Raw genomic sequence first — 13,973 nt, forward strand, 5'->3', positions numbered from 1 at the left:
CCCACTTTTCGCAGTCCAGTTGCAGTCTGCAGAATGCGGGACAGTTTTGCAGACTACTTCATGTCTCCTGCAGGATCAGTTGACTGGCAGTATGAAATGGTGTAAAAAATTTATTTATTTTTATACTTGTAAAAATACCAATTTTTGTTTGCATACAAAATCTTTGTACTTTAATGCAGCATTGTATGTTTTGCAACGGTACCCTTTAAACACTGTTAATGTTACTATTGCCATAACCTTGGTGACTTAAAAAATTAAAAGAAAAAAAAAAAGAAAGACAATAAAAAAATTTTTAAACCAAAAAACTGTTTATTTATTGACTTTTACAGATTCTCATAGTTTTGGGTGGAGATAGTAGCGGAGGGGCTGACAGGCGGGCGGACCACGTCGAGAGTGGGGGACAGGACATCACGGGGAGGAACAGAAGTGGAATGGGTGGTGAAAACATGAGGTTGTGTAGAGACTTGAGGTGCAGATGTGGTGTGTGTGAGGTATGAAGGTGTTGCTGGGATTGATAACGGAGAAGTTAAAGGGGAAGAATGGAAGGGGGACGTTAAAAACTGGGAAAGACTAAGGGGGGAAGGAACAAATGACGAAGGAGTAGAATGGACGGGAGGAGGACGTACAGGAGGAGGACGGATGGGAGGATAGACGGTGGATTGAGAGGGGAAAGGTGTTGACACATGAAGGGTAGGTGGAGGGGCATGGGATATCGCCTGCGCTAGAGCAGTGTGGCAGCCTTGCATCACATGCATCTGCAGGTCAGGAGTTAGATTTTCCATGTGCCTGAGGACCGCCTGAAAAAAACAGTGCCTTGGTGACTGGTTTGCATCTGATTGCATCCTATCAAGACGACTGCTGAGTTCAAGTATGCTTTTGTTAAGCATATTGTACCCAGCAGACGTTTGCTCACTCAAAAGCTTGATGGCACTGTGAAAGGATGCATTCAGATGCAAAAAGTCAGGCGCATAGCTCCTTTCCTGACCTCTCTGGCGCTGCCGTCCTGACCACAAAGTTGGTCTAGAAGTTGCGGCAGTGGCAGAGGGGTGGGGTAAAGGGAACTCTAACTCATCACCTGCAGCTTCAAGTGACGAAGTCCGCCCTGCTGCTCCAGCGCTGGTGGATGAGGCTGAGGGATCAAACAAAAGGGTAGGTGCAGAAACAGAGGGGTCGACGTGGTCGCCGGTGGCGGACTCTCGAGGGATCGCTCCAGAGGGCTGCAACTCTGATGCAGGCTCCCGAGTGCTGCAGAAAGTGCTGTTAAAGAAGAAGAAAAAAAATATTAGTATCTTTATATTACAATTGCCCTTGCTGCAAAAAAATTGAAGGTTACACATTTTTTCAGTTTGACTGAAAACATGTGGTGTTGAATATTTACCTTCTGCTCAGCAGCGTCGACCGTAGGAACGACAGGGCTCTGGCATGTTTGTATCTGCTCCTGCGTCCTCTAGATCCACTCGGGGCCTGCATCTCCTTATTAAACTCCCTCTTGAAACGATCCCTGATTGACCGCCACCGCACGATAATCCTGTTACCTGGAAAGAGATAGTAAAAATTGGTTACTATACACCACATTAAATCATGCTAAAATAAGGTTATGAAGTGTGAATACTTACGCGCTAGATCCTGGGCCCCAGCATCGAGTTCCTCCCAGTTATCCATAACAGCACTGCACACTTCCTCCCATAGCCGTCGGGTGATTAACTGGTCAGCATGGCGGCGGTCCGACATGTTCCACAGCGGCTCCCTACTTTGTACTGCTTCGATGAGGGTGTTCACATCGATGCCCTCCTCTTCATCATCTTGTTCGGGAGCACGCTGTGAAGCCTACGAAAAATATAACAATAAAAAGGGAAAGATTACAACACATGAATTTTACATTTTACTACACAACAAAACAAAAAGGAACTTACTCTTCGGCGACCGCCGCGATTATCATTCCGACGACTATGGGAGGTGCTTTGAGGAACTCTATGTCGAGCCCCGGATTGTGAGGACTAATAAAAAAAATGTAAAAAAAAAAATTAATAATGTTCTTAGATCGAGGCATATGTATTGTGTGTGCTGTCATGAATGTTTGTGTTGGGTGTAGTGCATTGTATGTGAGGATCGGTCTGTTCAAAACTTACACTATGCGCTCCCGCTCCTTGTCTTTCTCCACCCTGTCCGTCTCCTTCTGTAAGCCCCTCTGCTTCATATTCCTGTGAATACAGAACACATAAAGGGTTAAAAAACAATGACCATAGTTGTATCACCAAAAAATTTTACAGAACAAAGAAAAAAAAAAAAAATACAATACCTCAGTTTGCTGCTGATGTGCTGGGGGGCTCTCAGAAGAAGACATTATGGTCTTTGCGTACCTCTTGGTCCCAAGTATCTGTAAGTATACAGACAGTTCTAAGCTACTATACACAAGGATAGATGCAGCTGTAGGATTTAACACTTACATCTTTTTTAAAAACTTTTAGATTTCATCCCACACAAAATGAAATTTTTTTTCTAACCGTCATACTTTATATGGTAGATATGCTTGATGCACAAGCTGCCAAACCCTCTAGCCCTGTTTCCCCACCAAAAAAAACCCCCAAGAACCCTTTAAAGCAACACCAAAACTGAAATTGATATGCGCAATGCGCATGTTGGTAAAAGCCACCTATCAAACCTTATCAAAAATGTTCCTCATTCGAACTTAAAATACCAATTCCAAAAATTGGTAATTATGATTACCCTACAGTTTGTATTTTCTAAAACCGGATAACATATTCTATACACAAGATTTGCATTACACATTTATATATATAACGTTTACTGCATGTTTACCCAATATTACATTTATCTTGAAATGAGACTACTGACAGTTTGGTGTAATTTTTATTACTATTTTTTTAAAAAAATTTATTTTTTTTAATGGTACAGTAGGAGCTACACTGCTCTTTATTTGAAATACTATAACATTTGGGATAACAACAAAAATGCAGAACACATCACACATCATTTATACACACACACAAAACACATTTTACACCTCAGCTATAAAAAATAACAGCTTAAATAGTATGAAAAACATATAAACAGGGCAGGCAGGCGCACGCACACAAGCACGCACGCACACAAGCATGCACGCACGCAAGCACGCACGCACACAAGCATGCAAGCACGCACACAAGCACGCACGCACACAAGCATGCAAGCACGCACGCACACAAGCATGCACGCACACAAGCACGCACACAAACACGCACGCACACAAGCACGCACGCACGCATGCATGCATGCTGGATGGCAGTACTCACATGGCTGTCTCAGGCAGGGTCTGGCTTGCAGGGCCTCTCTGGCTGGATGGCAGTGCCTGGCTGGCAAAGTCTTGCTGGCAGAGTGTCTCTGGCTTGCAGGGCCTCTCTGGCTGGATGGCAGTGCCTGGCTGGCAAAGTCTTGCTGGCAGAGGTCTTGCTGGCTGGGTCTGGCTGGGTCTCTCGGGCATGGAAGGGTCTCTCTTGCTGGCTGGTACATTTGGGAATGACCTGTCCTCTTTATATAGTTTTTGGGTTGTCTGGGCAAAGTTGCAACTTTTTGGAGCATGCTCAATCAAAAAAAGCGGATTGAGGCGACGGATCCGCCAAAAAACGTATCGCGACGGATCCGTCGCCCATAGGCACCCATTCAAAAAAAAGGCGGACGCGACGGATCCGCCGCGTTCCGCCTTTTTGCCAGCGACAAAAAACGTTACAAAGTCCGTCAATGTCTAGACAACGTCCGCCAAATATCGACGGATCCGTCGCAAGGCGGATGGAACGGACGACCATCCGCCACAATCCGTCTCTAATGCAAGTCAATGGGAAAATAGCGGATCCGCCCCCAAAAAAAAACGGATCCGCCATTTTACGAAAATGGCGGTTTTTGACTGACGCCGAAAGACTGAAGTGTGAAAGAAGCCTTACTTTACAAATCACATCATCTGACCCCAGAAAAGCCCCCAAGTGCTGATCGTCACCTGCCCCTAGAGCAGCTTCACGTGCACAGCATCACCTTGTCAGTCACATTACAGCAGAGCGCTTCCTGCCCGGTAATATATGAGCAGTTGTACTTGTAGTCCTCCAATAGCTGATAAGTCACGTGGTCACCTTATTACGCCCATGCAGCTTGGTAACCGAGTCCTTAGTTACCGCTTTTGTTAACAGAAGTTTGTCTTCAGTTTAGTGTGCAGAGCTAAATGCTGGCGGCCATTTTCCCGAAGACCAGACTGCATGTATTCCAATATCAGCGACCACGGCAATATGGCGGACATAGTGAGGACACAAATGATGCTAGTGCTAGCGAGAAAAACCTCAGTGCAGCTGAAGGAGCGAGTGAGAGGAGGACAGCTGATAGAGGTAGTCCGGGTGTAGAAATGTGGGGTTTAGACCCATGACATAAGGTTGCACGGAGCTGGGGAGTCTGCTGCACACGGCTCACACTGTGCTTTCTGTCTGTAGTAATTACTGCACATTTTACACTATAACTACATAACTGCACAGACCCTGCTGCAGCCATAGCTTTGTGCATTGTGCGCCCCTCTGTAACGGTCACTGAGGGGTTGGCCTCCGTTGGAGACATTTTTTTTACTTAAATGCATGTGTTTGGATCTCAAAATGATGAACCCAATTCATCTAAGCTTTTACACCAGTATTGTGCCATAGAAAGCTTTAGAAAGTTGCACATTTTTTTCACCACAACTGGCGGTTGTGCTACAGAGGGGCGACATTAGAGTTCTCTCGCCATTGTGTCCCAGCTCATACCAAGTGGTTGGAGCGAGGACGGCGGCGTGCATGGCGTCCAGCAGGGACCGGAGTAGGATTTGTGGCGAGGAGCACACAGAGGTGAACGCCAGTGGCCCGGCCTCTTCATGAATCAGGAGCGGCTGACTCCAGCCCTTCTCATCATCAACAGCCCCCAGAGTGTAGGGGATAGCCTGCTGATCTCTAGGGGTGCAGCTGCTGGGACCAGGGATAATGAGGCTCTGCAGAGCCCGGTCTGGTAGGGAGCCGAGGGGCGCAGGCTCAACTACTTCTCCATTTATTCTCTGTGGGACTGGCCAAAAAAAAAAATGAGTACAGCGATCGACTTTCACTCAATGAAGAGAAGTGAAGCATGCGCTCCTCCACAGCATTCAAGACCTGTCTGACAAGCTGCAGTCCCATTCTCAGGATTGCTGGGGTCCCAGTACTCAGACCCTCAGCGGCCAGAGAGGTGTTTTCAATTTGGGGAAACCACTGTAAGGTTCAGTATTTGGTCGGTATGTTACCTCAGAATTTGTAAGACAAAACCAGCAGAGGAACAATCAGAGGAAAAGTATAATAGAAACACGTCACCACTTCTGTATTTATCAGCCGCTCCTGGTTTTGGCTTACAAATACTGATGTAAAATACTGACCCAATACTAATACTGACCCAATACTGAACGTGTGAATGTGGCCTCAATCCTCACATCGAGCGCTGTCAATATTCTCTGGTGTCGGCGGCGAGAGTGCACAGTCACGTGACCGCAAGTGTGCAATTTACATACATGCAGTCACGTGCGACTAGACTAGACTTGTATTGAGAGAGGCTGCACACGTCTAGTTGGAGTGTGGCCGGAAGTATGCAAATCACATACTTGTGGTCACGTGACCGCCCACTCTTACTGCCAACACTGGAGCATCCCCCCAGCATGCAGTGCACACGATGTGAGGATTCAGAGGTCTTCAGTTATGCACCATGACTGCAGACTTTCATTTTAAACCTGGACAGTCCCTTTAAGGTTTTGGCTACATGTCACCTTTTACTTCCATTGGGAGGCATATGTTGGGAGTAATGATGAGCGAGTGTGCGCGTTGCTCGGGTTTTCCAGAGCACACTCGGGTGGTCTCCAATTATTTGTTAGTGTTCAGAGATTTAGTTTTCATCGCTGCAGGTGAATGATTTACAGCTATTAGCCAGCTTGATTACATGTGGGGATTACCTAGCAACCAGGCAACCCCCACATGTGCTCAGGCTGGCTAGTAGCTGTAAATCATCCAGCTGGGGCGATGAAAACTAAATCTCCGAGCACTAAAAAATACTCAGAGACCACCCGAGCGTGTTCGGGAAAATTCGAGCAACGAGTACATTCGCTCATCACTAGTTGGGAGTATTTCCCCTTGTATACACCCCATGGAAGTTTTTTTTTACATATACCACCGTATAGGCATACACTATAGAACAACTATTGACTCCCATTGTAAGCAAGGGATACCACACAATATGCCTGTTCTGCTTTGTCCCTCTGTAGGAAAATGCAGCAGATTACATTTCTGTACACTGAAAACAATGGGTATGTGACCCAAGCCAAGTCACAAGGACTACAGTTTGTCATCTGCCGGGCATGTGGGAGGCCTATATACACTTTTAGCTTTTGCCTCAGGAGGTGTGAAAAGGTCTAAAAGCAAATTGGGGTCTTAATTAAAGGGGTATATCCATTTCCAAGATCCTATCCCAATATGCAGTAGGTGTAATAATTATATTATAATAATAATAATTTTTATTTCTATAGCGCCAACATATAACGCAGCGCTTTACAACTTATAGAGGGGACTTGTACAGACAATAGACATTACAGCATAACAGAAATCACAGTTCAAAACAGATACCAGGAGGAATGAGGGCCCTGCTCGCAAGCTTACAAACTATGAGATTATGAGACTATAATATTAGCAAATACCTCCAATTAGAAATGTAGTATATATATTTCTTCTGGTTCGCAATGTCCCTTACTCCATGTTCAGGGCATTGCAGTAACTTAGGTATCCATAGATACGACCACTCATATAGGGACAGGTAGCCGTTAGTGGTTGTCACCATGGATACCTAAGTTACTGCAATGCCCTGCACATGAGGAAAGAGATATTATAGCGAATCGGAAGAACTATACTACATTTCTAATTGGAGGTACTTGCTAATATTGTTATTATTTCACCTGCCGCATATTGGGATAGGATCTTGGAGATGGGAATACCTCTTTAACTGTAAATCTGTTAAAATTGTCATTTGCAGGACTGGAGCAGCGCATAAGAAGACGGAGAGATGAATAACTGTGACCTGGAGAAGCTCTCAGTATCTGGAGTAAAGCTAGAGCCTCCTTTCACACCCGACATAACGAGATACCAGGCGGTAGTGCCCAGTCAGGTAGCGCAGATCAGTGTGGACGCCTGGACCAGCGACAGTGGGGCTTCCTGGACTTTGCTGGTGAGTCTGCTGGAAGGGCTTTATTTCTGTGTCTCTGATGTTCCTTGCTGGACTGTGTCCTTATCCCAGGGGCTGTTTGGCTTTATACAGTGGGTCTCATGCATTAGACTGTGCTGTGGACACGTTCTTGTGTCTGAGGAAATGTTATATCTTGCATACAATAACAGGTGGAAAGATGTCTGAGATAGTGTTATAAAGCTGATAGACGTCTAGCTTTTTATAATAATATGGTTGCTATCTAAATCGGAAGTTAAAGAACATGGACACCTACAGGGGGATTTTGTTTTTCTTTGGGTTACAAATAATTTTTGCAATTGGGTCACATTCAAAATTTTGCACCGTCTGTGTTCAGTAGCCTCTGTGTTGCACTGCTTATTGCTGGCCGCAGAGTGAGTTAACTAAGAACATGTCAGCAGGGCCAGGGCTGCCACCAGGAATTTCAGGGCACCATACTGGCAACATTTTCAGGCCTCTTTGAGACTCTGCCCAGGCTCCACCCCAGCTCTGCCTCCTACCCTCAAGCCTTCCACAGTCCTAACGCCCACTCATAGAAAAACTCCACTTCTGCAAGTCCTCATCAATCACACTGTAACCGTTCCCATCTAACACCAGATCACATGCAGAGCCAGCAGCTTTTGTTTTGGACAAAAGATTTTTTTAAGCTACCACTATGACAAGGTATACTCTTTTGGCCGGGCTCTGCTCTACTTTAACATATTAAACATTTGTTAAAAAAAAATATACCTTAAAAGAGTAGAGGATATTTTATGTTTCTTTAAGTCACATTCATTTTTTAAAATGAACAATAGTACGATATACAAGGGACAAATACCGTCACACCATTGCCAGACCACATAGTACACATAGTGACAGAACAATACCCCATACAAAGGACAAATACCACCACACCATGACCAGTCCACATATTACCACCACATAGTGACCGAATAATGCCACATACAAGGAACAAATACACAGAGAAAAACTGTGCACCATATCTATAGGGGACTGGCCCGATGGTGATACGGACTATTTTACCCTTCGCCATGACAGCACCCACTGGAGAGATAGGGATCCGCCCCAAGGAACAGGAAACCTACAGAGACATAAAAGGGGGCGGTCCCCCTCTCCTCCTCAGTTTAGGTTTCCTGTTCCCAGGGGACAGGATCTCTGAGAAGACTACAGAAGATCATACCTGGGCTAGGAGCATCCGCCTGTGCGGTTTCTGCGGGAACGGCAGGGGATGCAGTCCAGATGCAGCGTCGGGGGAGACTCCGTTAGACGGCTCCCCCTTCGTCTGTCCGGCATGTGGGATGGCTGGGTCCGGGAAGACGCCGCCGATTCCGCAGAGCAACGCTGCAGAGGTGCGGCCTTGAAGAGGCTCCAGATGCGGGCCAGCAGGTAAAGGGTCCGGGATCTGCGGCACAGCTGCAGCGGCAGCCGGTACACCGCTCCATAGCGCAGGCCGGGATAAGATGGCGGCCGCACATGCGTGGAGCGGTGTAAGAATCCCCATAATGACCCGGAGGTAGAGGAACACTTCCGGGTCACTCACACAGCGGTGAGGGAAAGCGCGGTTTCGCGCATGCGCAGTACACCGCTGTAGGAAAAAAAAAAAAAAAAAAGGTAACTGACCGGATCTTGGCCTATAAAAAGGGGGAAGTTGCAAACGCACAGGCGATGCAACATGTCGTCCCCAGGCAAAACAGTGGACCCAGCAGGTGAGCCAGCCAGCAGAAGGTCCTCAGATGCCAGCCACAGGAGTGAGACCAAGGATTCAAGATCCAGAAAGTCGCAGCCTCCTATTTCGGTACCGTACAGCTTCACTGGGTGAGTGTGATTTCCCCTCTGCCTATAAAGCTGACACCCTTTTCCACAAATGTCTTCTTCTCCCAGGCCAAAAAGAGACAGAAATCTAAGCACAAACAGTGTGCGTTATGTGACGAGCCTCTCCCAGATTCCCACCCAAAAAAACTCTGCAATCAATGTATGGCGGAAACAATGCAGAGTCCATCTATGTCGGTCACAGATATACGGGCCATAATTAGAGAGGAATTACAGGCCATCTCACAAGCCAGTACCCCCCCTAAAAAATCCGGGAAAGAAAAGGCTATATCCAGCTCTGAGTCCGAGGAGGAAGGCGTTATCCACTCAGACTCCTCGCAGGCATCATCCTCTTCCTCGACACATTCGGACATTGAGGGTCGAGCTTGTTTTCCCCTTGATGGGGTGGACAACCTAGTAAAATCCATCAGGAATACAATAGGTTGTGAGGATGCAAAAGACGACCAAACTGCACAAGACATCATGTTTGCAGGGTTGGCAGAGAGGAAGAGAAGAGCATTCCCAGTAATTCCTGCGGTTAAGGCACTGATAAAGAGGGAGTGGGAGAAACAGGACCAGAGAGGTTTTCTCCCGTCAGCCTCCAAAAGGAAGTACCCCTTTAATGATGAGGAGTTAATTTCATGGACTAAAATCCCTAAGGTGGACGCTGCAGTCGCCTCCACCTCAAAACAGTCAGCTCTACCAGTCGAGGATGCAGGCCTACTTTCTGATCCTCTAGATCGGAAGGCAGAATCGTCACTAAAACGATCATGGGAGGCTTCCACGGGCATATTTAAACCATCAATTGCCAGTACATGCACTGCTAGATCCATGCTTGTTTGGATTGATCAGCTGGATCAACAGATCGAACAGGGGGTCTCCAGACAAAAATTGCGGGATGCGATACCACTAATTAGAGGTGCAGCAGCATGCATGGCCGATGCTTCAGCTGACTCTCTTCGCCTTGCAGCAAGATCAGCCGGTCTGATTAATAATGCCAGACGTGCGTTATGGATGAAGAGCTGGAAGGGGGATACGCAGTCAAAGGCTAAGATCTGTGCTATTCCGTGCGAGGGTGAGTTTTTGTTTGGGAAAGCATTAGACGAGATCCTCAAAAAAGCAAAAGAGAGGAAAAAAGCCTTCCCTGACCCCTCAATTCCTTTCTATAGGAAGACCTTTAGGAAGAGGCCGTTCGGGAAAAGAACACAAAATGAAAGATCGTCACGATGGGCCACAAGAGAGGGAAAACAGGGTGGCACTATGTTTAAAGGCCCCCCCTTCCGTAGAGACAATAAATTCTGAAACACCAGACACCCCAGTAGGGGGTAGGTTAAAATTTTTCTTTCCCCAATGGCGAAAAATCACGTCAAGTTCCTGGGTGCTAAATATTATTAAGGAAGGAATGAAAATAGAATTCCTCCAAATTCCCCATGATTCCTTTATTTTAACAGCCCTTTCCTCACCAGTGCAACAGAAGGCCCTTGAACTGGAAATTAGAAGTCTTATAGTTAAGAATTTTTTAGTTAGGGTGCCAAAGGGACAAGAGGGTAAAGGGTTCTACTCTCCGTTATTTTTAATCCCTAAACCCGATGGTTCATTTTGAACAATTATAAATCTTAAAAAACTCAATACGTTTATTAAAAATTATACGTTTAAAATGGAGTCTATTAGATCGGCCATTAAGCTCCTTTTCCCAAATTGTAGAATGGGCGGCATTGATTTAAAAGATGCCTACTACCATCTCCCTATCCATAGTAGGTATCAAAAATACTTAAGAGTGGCAGTAACTCTTGAGGGGGAGATTCATCATTTCCAGTATACAGCCATGCCCTTCGGTCTCTCCACGGCACCCAGGATCTTCACGAAGGTAATGTTAGAAGTAATGGCCTACCTTCGCCAGAGAGACACATTAATCATTCCCTACTTAGATGATTTTTTAGTTGTAGGAAATTCGTCTGAACTGAAGGGTGCGGAACGATTAGCTGACACTGTCTCGTCCTTAGAAAGCCTGGGCTGGATCGTCAACTATAAAAAATCCAGACTCATCCCACTCTCTCTTCAGATATTTTTGGGGTTCAATCTAGATTCCATAAAGCAAAAATGTCTACTTCCCCAAGAAAAAATATCTCTTATAGAGGGTAAAGTAGTGGCGGCCATTCACAAACCTCAAATGTCCCTGAGAGCAGGAATGTCCTTGCTAGGATCCCTCTCCTCCTGTACTCCAGCCGTTCAGTGGGCACAACTTCATACCCGAACATTACAACATCAGATACTTCGGGAACAGAGAAAATTTCTGGGGCACCTTGAATCGAAAATAACTTTATCCGAGGAAGTCTTATCCTCCTTAGAGTGGTGGCTAGATAAAGACAAGCTAGCGGGGGGTGTCCCTTGGGTAATATCACCATCCCACACGATAACTACGGACGCTAGTCCCCACGGGTGGGGCGCACACATGGGAGATAGATTCTGCCAGGGAACCTGGGATAAGAATGAGGTTTTATATTCATCAAACCTGAAAGAATTGAATGCGGTAAACTATGCGCTGTGTCAATTTCTCCCACAGCTACGAGGAAGCCACGTCAGAATCTGTTCAGACAACACTACGACAGTGGCGTATTTAAACAAACAAGGCGGCACAAGATCAGACGCTCTAATGTCTTCCGCAAACAGTACCTTAATCCTGGCCGAAAAGCATCTGTTATCCCTCTCGGCAGTCCACATCAAAGGAGAGGACAATCAACAAGCGGACTTTCTAAGTCGACACACTCTTCATCAAGGAGAATGGTGTCTCAATCCTCACATTTTCCACAAAATAACATTGTTATGGGGCAAGCCCCAAATAGACCTGTTCGCTACAAAACAAAACAAACAAGTCCAGAAATTCGCATCTCGGTCCCGTGCAGATCACCCGGACATTCTAGATGCTCTTCAAACACCCTGGCAATTCAAGCTAGCGTATGCCTTCCCTCCGATAATTCTGCTTCCACAAGTAATACGGAAGATCAGGGAAGAGCAGGCCAGGATAATACTGATAGCGCCATTCTGGCCCAAGAGACCATGGTTCTCGTGCCTGCTGTCAATGTCGGTGACGGATCCTTGGGTCCTTCCCTCAATCCCAAACCTTTTCTCTCAGGGACCTTTCTTCCACCCTCAGGTGGACAGCCTCCACCTGACGGCCTGGAATTTGAAAGGCAGATATTAAATTCCAGGGGGTTTTCAAAAGGCCTAATTGATACACTCCTGCTTAGCAGGAAACCATCTACAACAAAAATTTACACCAAAGTATGGAAGAAGTTTCTACAGTTCCATACTAGTTCAAACCCCTCTGAGGTCCCAATAAAATCTATACTAGAATTTCTACAGAAAGGGAAAGAGTTAGGTCTGTCAGTTAACACACTAAAGGTCCAGGTGTCCGCTCTGGGTGCCCTCTATGGCCATAATATTGCTGGTAATAAATGGGTATCCCGCTTCATCACGGCCTGTGAACGAGTTACTCCTGTCCACATACCTAGGGTAGCTCCTTGGGATCTAAATCTAGTCTTAGACTCTCTAACAGAATCTCCGTTTGAGCCTATAGACACAGCATCCTTAAAACACTTATCGTTAAAAACAGCCTTCTTAGTAGCCTTAACATCGGCTAGAAGAGTCAGCGACATTCAGGCCTTGTCGATAGATCAACCTTACCTTCTCACATTTCATGACAGACTAATCTTAAAACCGGACCCCTTATACCTTCCTAAGGTAGCAGGGAAGTTCCACAGGTCACAAGAGATACATCTTCCTACTTTCTTTAAAGACCCCTCTACTCCTGAGGAGCAAAAATGTCATACTCTAGACGTCAGGAGAGTAGTTTTGCAATATATTGAGAAAACTAGTAGTTGGAGGCAGAGTAGGGCTCTGTTCATATCCTTCCAGGGCAAAAAGAAAGGATATGGAGTCACAAGAGCAACATTATCCAGGTGGATAAGAGACGCTATCCGGTTGGCCTATTCCATGAAAAATGAAGAACCTCCGGAGGATATCAAAGCACATTCCACCAGAGCCATGGCTTCTTCCTGGGCCGAAAAAGGGAACGTGCCAATCAAGGATATATGTAAGGCTGCAACTTGGTTGGCTCCTTCCACTTTCTATAATCACTACAGGCTTGACCTGTCTTCCGAATCTGACCTACACTTTGGCAGGACTATCCTCAGCACAGTGGTCCCCCCCTAGGTGTTGGTCTCTGGAAATCTCTCCAGTGGGTGCTGTCATGGCGAAGGGTAAATAGCCGGATTACTGACGGTAATGCTCTTTTAATGAGTCCATGACAGCACCCAGTCACATCCCTCCCTAATAAAAGCCAATGTAATTACTTCTATGAAGTTTATATTCTGATGATACATTGTGATGGTTGACTAACACTGGCGGTCCTCCGGGTACTCTGAAATTAAACTGAGGAGGAGAGGGGGACCGCCCCCTTTTATGTCTCTGTAGGTTTCCTGTTCCTTGGGGCGGATCCCTATCTCTCCAGTGGGTGCTGTCATGGACTCATTAAAAGAGCATTACCGTAAGTAATCCGGCTAATTGCTTACATGCACCATTTATGGAAGAAGCTAAGTAACCCTTTTTGTATCTATTTCACTCCTGATGAACCTCCTGGAATTTGGGGAGGGGAAACGCGTTGAGTTAGAAAGGGAAGTATTGTGAGTTATGAGGAGATACATCGGATTATGACCTGGTGTTGTTGGGTGTCAGAAAGGGCTTAGGGGGATCTTTCTCTGCAACACTTTATGTTGCTCTGTACCACTGGCTTGATGTCCATGACTTGATTAATGAGGAGATAGTATCTTTATTTATTGTTGTTCGTATCTGCCCTCGTTTATATAATTTGACTAATGAGGAGATTGTATCTTTATTTTTTTGTTATTTGT

At 45.9% G+C, this 13,973-nt stretch overlaps 3 protein-coding genes across 5 annotated transcripts in view; 1 reads left to right on the plus strand and 2 right to left on the minus strand.

The window, feature by feature from the left end:
* Positions 1–4,162, minus strand: part of C1D (C1D nuclear receptor corepressor) — a 54,636-nt gene extending 50,474 nt beyond the window's left edge. The window contains exon 1 of one of the 2 annotated variants that reach the window (XM_077282549.1): positions 4,027–4,162. The gene's annotated coding sequence lies outside the window, so the exon portion shown is untranslated. Of the gene's footprint in view, positions 1–3,991 lie in introns of both variants that reach the window. The other variant, XM_077282550.1, reaches the window with a different exon arrangement.
* Positions 1–13,973, plus strand: part of LOC143804440 (uncharacterized) — a 95,368-nt gene that overhangs the window by 2,240 nt on the left and 79,155 nt on the right. The window contains exons 1-2 of one of the 2 annotated variants that reach the window (XM_077282542.1): positions 4,271–4,370; positions 7,048–7,239. In XM_077282542.1, the coding sequence (XP_077138657.1) occupies positions 7,078–7,239 (162 nt within the window). In that variant the 5' untranslated portion in view covers positions 4,271–4,370; positions 7,048–7,077. Of the gene's footprint in view, positions 1–4,270; positions 4,371–7,047; positions 7,240–13,973 lie in introns of those variants that run through there. The other variant, XM_077282543.1, reaches the window with a different exon arrangement.
* Positions 324–1,507, minus strand: LOC143804434 (uncharacterized). Its single transcript, XM_077282536.1, has 2 exons — positions 1,379–1,507; positions 324–1,257 (listed from the first exon to the last, which is right to left on the minus strand). The coding sequence occupies exons 1-2, from the start codon at positions 1,468–1,470 to the stop codon at positions 324–326; spliced, it is 1,026 nt and encodes a 341-aa protein (XP_077138651.1). The 5' UTR covers positions 1,471–1,507.

The sequence above is a fragment of the Ranitomeya variabilis genome, chromosome 2 (genome assembly GCF_051348905.1).
Source record: "Ranitomeya variabilis isolate aRanVar5 chromosome 2, aRanVar5.hap1, whole genome shotgun sequence".
NCBI lineage: Eukaryota > Metazoa > Chordata > Amphibia > Anura > Dendrobatidae > Ranitomeya > Ranitomeya variabilis.